The sequence below is a fragment of the Sesamum indicum genome, unplaced genomic scaffold (assembly GCF_000512975.1).
Source record: "Sesamum indicum cultivar Zhongzhi No. 13 unplaced genomic scaffold, S_indicum_v1.0 scaffold00157, whole genome shotgun sequence".
In the NCBI taxonomy this organism is placed as follows: Eukaryota; Viridiplantae; Streptophyta; class Magnoliopsida; order Lamiales; family Pedaliaceae; genus Sesamum; species Sesamum indicum.
The window spans coordinates 47110-55083 of NW_011628065.1; the positions used below are offsets into that span (position 1 = coordinate 47110).

The 7974-nt window shown below is 41.9% G+C and overlaps 2 protein-coding genes across 2 annotated transcripts; one reads left to right on the plus strand and one right to left on the minus strand.

Moving 5' to 3' along the window:
* Positions 1 to 467: 467 nt before the first annotated feature.
* LOC105179434 lies at positions 468 to 2178 on the minus strand. The gene is made up of 3 exons (XM_011103052.1): positions 1939 to 2178; positions 1383 to 1442; positions 468 to 1322 (listed from the first exon to the last, which is right to left on the minus strand). Exons 1-3 carry the CDS (start codon positions 2176 to 2178, stop codon positions 468 to 470), a joined length of 1155 nt encoding a protein of 384 aa, XP_011101354.1.
* Positions 2179 to 5920: 3742 nt separating this feature from the next.
* On the plus strand, positions 5921 to 7629 carry LOC105179436. The gene is made up of 3 exons (XM_011103053.1): positions 5921 to 6670; positions 6818 to 7167; positions 7398 to 7629. Exons 1-3 carry the CDS (start codon positions 5921 to 5923, stop codon positions 7627 to 7629), a joined length of 1332 nt encoding a protein of 443 aa, XP_011101355.1.
* Positions 7630 to 7974: the final 345 nt, after the last annotated feature.

Genomic DNA, 7974 nt, shown 5'->3' on the forward strand with positions numbered 1-7974 from the left:
GAGGTCGTCGAGATACACTCCTCAATCCACCTTGTGAAGGTTGGTGGAAACCCAAATAGCTGTAAAGTCGCCACAAAGAAGTCCCACTCAACCGTGTCATAGGCCTTCCTGATATCCACCTTCAATGCACATCTTGGGGGGAGTCGCGTGTGATTATATCCCATAAACATTTCTTGGGCTAGCATAATGTTGTCACCAATGCTTCGTCCCAAGATGAATGCTGCCTGACAAAGGCTAATAAACTTGTCCAAAATTACGCTCAACCGTTGGACAAGTAATTTAGCAATGATTTTATATAAAACATTACAGCATGAGATGGGTCTAAAATCACTTACAGACATAGGAGTATGAACCTTTGGAATCAGAGCCAAAAGTGTAGAGTTGACTTGCTTAAGTAATCTCCCCATAGAGAAGAAATCCAGTACCGCCCTTGTCACCTCTGCTCCCACTACTGGCCAAGCAGCCTTCTAGAATCCTGACGAGTAGCCATCAGGCCCCGAGGCCTTATCCCCTGCAATGTCGAACACGGCTAACTTCACTTCCTCCAGTGAAAATGGTGACAGTAGGTGGCTAGCCTCCTCATCAGAAAGTATATGCCTCGCCCATGGTCTGAGGTAGTTAATGTCCACTAATATTCGACGTCTGTTACCTCCAAGGAGGTTCTGATAATAATGCACAAACTCATTAATTTGCAAGATTCTCCTCGTCGCCCTCCTCTGAGCAATCTTGCGAAAGAAAACCCTAGAGCATTGATCACCATCCGTCATCCACTGCATCTTGGCTCTCTGCTGTAGCATAATTTGCTCAGTCTTGGCCGCTTTTGCATACACCATCCGGCAGCAGTGCTCCAAGTAAAGGAAGAGCTCATTCTGTCTGTCTGAGCTCACCAATGTTTGTGCCTCATTGAGAAAACCCTTTGCCAATCGGACATTACGAGTCAAGTCCCCCTTGTTTCTCCTCTGCTGTCTGAAGACCTGTTTTAGGGCTTTGAGTTTATGTGTCACCGCATACATAGGCACACCAATCACCTCATGCTGCCAAATATTCTGAACACTAGGGATAAAATCCGGCGAGTTGGCAAGGTAATTATCGAACCGAAACATACCTCCATTATGCTGCGGTGAATCCCCATGAAGGACAAGCGGCGAGTGGTCAGATGTCCGAGGTAAAAGACTATGATATGATGAGGTAGGAAACCTCTTAAACCATAGGTCATTAATAAGAATTCGATCCAGTCTCTTCCATAAACTCCGTGTTGTCGTACTGTAGTTGTGCCATGTGTACCATTCTCCTTGCATGGGCAGTGGAAACAACCCGGCCTCCTGAATCCCATTATTAAATTATTCCGTAGCTATCCTTATATCTCCTGATATTCCGCAAACCTCATTTAGATCACGGATAACATTGAAGTCCCCTCCCACCAGCCATGGGTCATTTGAGCACTGCGGTGCCAAAGTCCCCAATGTATGTCATAGAGTCCGTCTATCAATCACCTTAGAGGCACCATAGGCAATAGTAATAATACAAGATTCATGTAGTGCTTTAATAGTAATACGACAATGAATAAATTGTTTGCCCAGATCAAGAATATGAGCATCCAATAAATTATCATCCCAAGCAATCCAGATACGATTTCCAACATAGGCATAGTCAACAAACAATTTCCATTGAGGTAACAGAAACGACTGAATATGCATGACATTAGAAATACAAAGTCGCGTTTCAAGAATGTCCAAGAAATGTAACCTGTACTTAGAGACGAGGTCCTTTAATGCGAGCTGATGGTCTTGTTTGTTCAGCCCACGGACATTCCACACGGCTAGATTCAACATGGATCCCCTTCCGTGGGGCTGCATGGCTTAGGATCCCGTGATGACCCTTCTGCATCATCAAATAATTATAAAGCATCAAAAGAGTTATAAATGACAAGTGCTTTACCCCCTCTTCCCTACTCGGTCCCACTTCTAGCGAAGGAGTATCTCGGATCACTGTTTGCTTCTCCCTCCTTTGGACTGCTAATACCTCCTTTCCTCGGTTAGGCATCGCCTCCTTATTACTTTCGGATACCACCTGCGCTCTCGGTGCCTTTACTTTGGGGACATATACTGCAACCGGTGTTTTGATCGATTTAGCGGTTTTGTTATGAGCACACTCCTTGGTTGTGTGCCCCAAAGTCATACAGGTATTACACCTCGTGGGTAGCTATTCGTATTCAACATCTATTTTGCATGGCGATTCTCCCCCATCTTCATTTGGTGTCATAATAATTATGTGCTTCGGTAAATTGGATGTCGCATCCAGCATGACACATACACGAGCGAAATCCAGTCTCGTGCATGCCCTCGTAATCGCATCCGGGTATAATGGTTTACCCACTCCACTGGCTACTGTGCTGACCCCCTCTTCTGTCCACAACTCCATCGGCATTAGCATTGACATCAGCAGTGACCTCAGCAATGACATCATCAGTGACATCAGCCCTAATAGGAACATCATCAATGACATCAGCAGTGACTTCATATGCCACATCTACATCTACCTCATACACACGTGGCGCCACATCATCCAAACCCGCAGCCACATCACCGCCCATTTCTCCACTTCTGTTAATCGGCGAAGTGGCCGGAAAAACGTCTTTCCATCTGCCCAACACCTCTGTCGCCGTCCGATCACCGGAAACGAAGGAAAATTTCGGCGAGAGCGTAGCAGCACTGTTATTCTCATTTTCTGTAGTAACCGCCGGCGGATTCACCCTCTCACCTGTTTCTTTTCAGGCCAAATAGTCCTTCTTCGCCGGCCAGACGCATCTCCATGGTTTTCGAACAGTTAACGGCACCGGATTTATTTTCCATGAAACAACTCGGCTGAATTTCTTCTCCCAACGGGTTTTGAGATCATTGAGCGCAGCCATGGAGTTTGCATCTCCATCCATTACTCTATTAGCCAGCGTGATAAATTCGTCAATGTTGAAGTTCGCCGGCGAAGACGAATCTTCACAACCTCCATTGACAGCGCGCTTCAAAGCACCGCAGCCAAACCCTAATTCCACGCAACCTTCCACCGACGACAAGCTTGGATCTTTCCTCAATGGCACGTCTCCTCCATCCCGTAGGACGCCAGAAAACTCATCGATGGTCGGAAAACCATCTGTCTCCTTCGCCTTTTCAACATGCGCCTTTTCGGTTTCCAAAAACCCTAGATTCAACGCCTCCATTGTTGCAGATTTTTTAGACCTCATCCTTCCATCCACCATCACAGAACCATAGTCACAATCTTGAATAGACCGAAGACATCAATCAACCGACGAAAATCCGGCAGAAATCGCCGGTTTTTTGGCACGCGTCTCATCATCTTCCTCGCGTGTTTCTTCGCTGTTTTCCATCAATTCCTCACATGGAACAGCCCCTTCATGCCATTCACCATCCTCCACGTCATCATCTCCGCCGGCCGTCTCATCGCCGCCGTCCCTATGCCTGCCGGCCGGAAAATAGTGAGCTAGGGTTTTTGTGTGTGAAGATGAAGGTGTGTTAGTGTGTGAGAGAGAAGAGAGAGAATTTTGAGAGTCCATCTCTTTTGTGTGTTTGTATTTAATATTACGCTTAGCAAATTTACCACACAAATGCATGGGTGTAAACCTTTTGACATGATTTTATTAAGCAAGTTTCCTTCCCTTTTATACTAATTTGTAGTTATTATTACGCTTAGTAAATTTACCACACAAATGCATGGGTCTAGACCAACTTATGGGTCACATTTAATGGAATTTTGAGAACGTTTAAAATTTAGCTGTTTGGCACGGATTTATTAAAAACAAGTTTGTTTCCCTTTTTTGCTTATTTTTAGTTATTATTACACTTAGCAAATTTACCACACAAATGCAAAGGCCTAAACCAACGTTTGGGTCAAGTTTCGTGGAATTCTGAGAACGTTCAAAATTTAGCTATTTGGCACGCTGTTATTAAAGAAAGTTTGTTTTCCTTCTATACTAATTTGTAGTTATTATTACGCTTAGACAATTTACCACACAAATGCATGGGTTTAAACCAATGTTTGGGCCATGTTTCGTTGAATTCTGAGAACGTTCATAATTTAGCTATTTTCTGTGGTTTTATAAAGCAAGTTTGTTTTCCTTTTATACTAAGATGTACTTATCATTACGCTTAGCAAATTTCCCACACAAATGCATGGTCTAGTCCAACGTTTGGGTCAAGTTTCGTGAAATTTTGAAAGCATTCAAAATTTAGCTGTTTGCCACGGTTTTATTAAACCAAATTTGTTTTCCATTTATATTAACTTTTAGGTATTATTACGTTTAGAAAATTTACCGCACAAATGCATGGACCTACGTTTGGATCAGGTTTCGTGGAATTCATAAAACGTCCAAAATTTAGCTTTTTGGCACGATTTTATTAAAAACAAGTTTGATTCCCTTTTCTACTAATTTGTAGTTATTATCACTTAGCAAATTTACCACAAAAATGCATGGGTCTAGACCAACGTTTGGGTCAAGTTTTGTGGAATTCTGAGAACGTTCAAAATTTAGTTGTTTTGCACGGTTTTATTAAAAATAAATTTGTTTTCCTTTTCTACCAATTTGTAGTTATTATTACGCTTATCAAATTTACCACACAAAAGAATTGGTCTAGTCCTACACTTGGGTCAAGTTTTGTTGAATTCTGAGAAACATTCAAAATTTAGCTGTTTTCTTCGCTTTTATTAAAGCAAGTTTGTTTCCCTTTTATAGTAACTTGTAGTTATTATTATTACGCTTAGCTAATTTACCACCCAAATGCATGGGTCTAGACCAACATATAGGTCTTGTTTCGTGTAATTTTGATAACGTTCAAAATTTAGCTCTTTGCCACGATTTTATTAAAACAAGTTTGTTTCCTTTTCTACTAACTTGTAGCTATTATTTCGCTTAGCAAATTTATCTCACAAATGTATGGGTCTAAACCAACGTTTGGGTCAAGTTTCGTGGAATTCTGAAAACGTTCAAAATAGCTGTTTGGCATGGTTTTATTAAACCAAGTTTGTTTCCCTGTTATACTAATTTGTAGTTATTATTACGCTTAGTAACTTTATCACACAAATGCATGGGTCTAGACCCACTTATGGGTCAAGTTTCATGGAATTTTGAGAACGTTCAAAATTTAGCTGTTTGGTACGATTTTATTCAAAATAAGTTTGTTTCCCTTTTCTACTAATTTGTAGTTATTATTACGCTTAGCAAATTTACCACCCTTTTCTACTAACTCTTAGTTATTATTACGCTTAGCAAATTTACCACACAAATGCATGGGTCCAAACCAACATTTGGGTCAAGTTTCGTGAAATTCTGAGAATGTTCAAAATTTAGTTGTTTGACATGATTTTATTAAAGCAAGTTTGTTTGCCTTTTATACTAATTTATAGTTATTATTACGCTTAGCAAATTTACCAAACAAATGTATGGGTCTTGACCATCATATGGGTCATGTTTCGTTGAATTTTGAGAATGTTCAAAATTTAATTGTTTGGCACGGTTTTAGTAAAACAAGTTTGTTTTCCTTTTCTACTAACTTGTAGTTATTATTACGCTTAGCAAATTTACCACACAAATCCATGGATCTAAACCAATGTTTGGGTCAAATTTCGTGAAATTCTGAGAACGTTCAAAATTTAGCCAATTGGCACGATATTATTAAAGTAAGTTTGTTTTCCTTTTATACTAATTTGTAGTTATTATTTCGCTTAGCAAATTTACCACACAAATAGGCTACCCATGCAGGGAGAGTGGTACACATGGCACAACCACAGTGCGACGCCACGGAACCTCTCGAAAAGACTGGACCGCATGTTGATAAATGATAGATGGATGGCATGGTTCCCTAACACATTCTACTCGGTCCTTACACCACGCACTTCAGACCACTCACCGATGGTACTAAATGGGGACCTGCAGCAGCAATATGGAGGTATGTTCCGATTTGAGAATTACCTCGCTCATTCACCTGAGTTTATTCCTAGTGTGCAGAATATATGGCAACATAACATTATTGGTATGCCTATGCATGCTGTGACACGCAAACTCAAAGCATTGAAACCAATCTTCCGAGAGCAAAGGAGGAATAAGGGGGGTCTATCGCACAATGTCCATATGGCGAAAGGGTTTCTTGAAGCAGCACAACTACTTGTTAGCTCAAGAAGGCGAGATGAGCTATATATACAACTAGAACACTGTTGTCGGCTCGTACTGGCCAAAGTAACAAAATTGGAGCAGATTATGTTAAATCAACGAGCGAAGATGCAGTGGATGAAGGGAGGTGATCAGTGCTCCCGAGTGTTCTTTCGGAAGATTGCCCAACGAAGATTATCAAGGAGGATCTTCCAGATCAACGATGTCCAGGGATCCACTCACACTGATCCAGAAGAAGTTATTAATGAGTTTGTCACATACTACCAAAACCTGCTAGGAGGAGATAGACGAAGAGCAAGTATTGACATTCGGTTTCTCAGACCGTGGGCTAGGCACATTTTGAGTAATGAGGAGCTACCGCTTTACTATTACCGTTCACACCAACAGATGTCAAACAGGCGGTTTTTGACATTTGCTGAGGACAAGGCCCCAGGCCTGGACGAATACTCATCGGGCTTCTTCAAAGCAGCATGGCCTATAGTTGGACAAGAGGTGACTTCGGCAGTACTGGACTTCTTTAGTACAGGCCGACTTCTACAGCAGATAAATACTACACTTTTGGCGCTCATACCAAAAGTACATTCCCCTATGATGATTAGTGATTTTCGGCCCATAGGATGTTGTAGTGTGCTTTATAAGATCATTGCAAAGCTCATTGTCCAAAGGTTGAGTGTGATAATGGACAAACTGATTAACCCATGCCAAGCGGCATTTGTGCCGGGACGCAGCATTGGAGATAACATCATGCTAGCACAGGAACTATTTAAGGGATATAACCAGACTCGTCTACCTCCTAGATGTGATCTGAAAGTTGACATCCGGAAGGCATATGACACAGTTTATTGGGATTTCTTGATAGTAGTCATGGAGATGTTTGGGTTCCCTATTACTTTCGTGAAGTGGATTGAGGAGTGTGTGACAACACCTTCATTCTCTGTAGGGCTAAGTGGGAAGCCCCATGGATTCTTTCGAGGAGCCAGAGGACTTCGGCAAGGTGACCCTTTATCACCCTACCTATTTGTGCTTGTGATGGAAGTCCTACACTTGGGCTTCCTACAGTTGATTGATCAGGAGGAGATATTTTCCTATCATTGGAAATGCAAGGCAGCAAGGATCTTTCAGTTGGGGTTTTCGGATGATGTGATATTATTTTGCCGTGCTAATATGGACTCTCTAAGAATCTTCAAAGCAGGTCTGGATCGTTTTGCCGAATGGTCAGGTCTCAGACTGAACGTGCAGAAAAGCCACCTAATATCTCATGTTCAGCGCAAGCATTGCGTGAGGAGATGTTGGCGCTACTCGGATTTCAGGAAGGGGTTCTTCCAATGAGGGGAGATGTTGGCGCTACTCGGATTTCAGGAAGGGGTTCTTCCAATGAGGTATCTGGGGTTACCACTTATATTGTCTCGACTTACTATTGCAGATTGCCGTCCACTACTACTGAAGATTGACAAACGGATTGCTGGATGGAAAGGTACCACTCTATCTTATGCTGGTAGAGTACAAATTATTAAATCTGTACTTATAGCACTGAGTCTTTATTGGTCATAGGCATTTATATTACCGAAGAAAGTTATTACTGAAATCGAGAAAAGTTTACGAGATTTCTTGTGGAAGGGAACGGCGAATAGTGGTTATGCCAAGGTTGCGTGGAAAGATATATGCCGACCAAAGGAGGAGGGAGGACTTGGGTTTAAGGACATCAGTACCTTGAACCGTGCATTGATGACAAAAAAACTATGTGATGTCATTAGATGCGACAGGACATCGATCTGGGTTGAATGGATGTACTAGGG

Excerpts from the sequence above, each read along its gene's own strand:
- LOC105179434 (XM_011103052.1), bottom strand. The coding sequence starts at position 2,178 with ATGACTTTGGGGCACACAACCAAGGAGTGTGCTCATAACAAAACCGCT. Across the intron at positions 1,443-1,938 it reads GACCGAGTAGGGAAGAGGGG|TGCTCAAATGACCCATGGCT; the intron begins GTAAAGCACTTG and ends TTGGCACCGCAG. Across the intron at positions 1,323-1,382 it reads TTATCCGTGATCTAAATGAG|GAGGCCGGGTTGTTTCCACT; the intron begins GTTTGCGGAATA and ends AATGGGATTCAG.
- LOC105179436 (XM_011103053.1), top strand. The coding sequence starts at position 5,921 with ATGGTACTAAATGGGGACCTGCAGCAGCAATATGGAGGTATGTTCCGA. Across the intron at positions 6,671-6,817 it reads GGCCTATAGTTGGACAAGAG|ATCATTGCAAAGCTCATTGT; the intron begins GTGACTTCGGCA and ends GTGCTTTATAAG. Across the intron at positions 7,168-7,397 it reads CGAGGAGCCAGAGGACTTCG|GTCTCAGACTGAACGTGCAG; the intron begins GCAAGGTGACCC and ends CCGAATGGTCAG.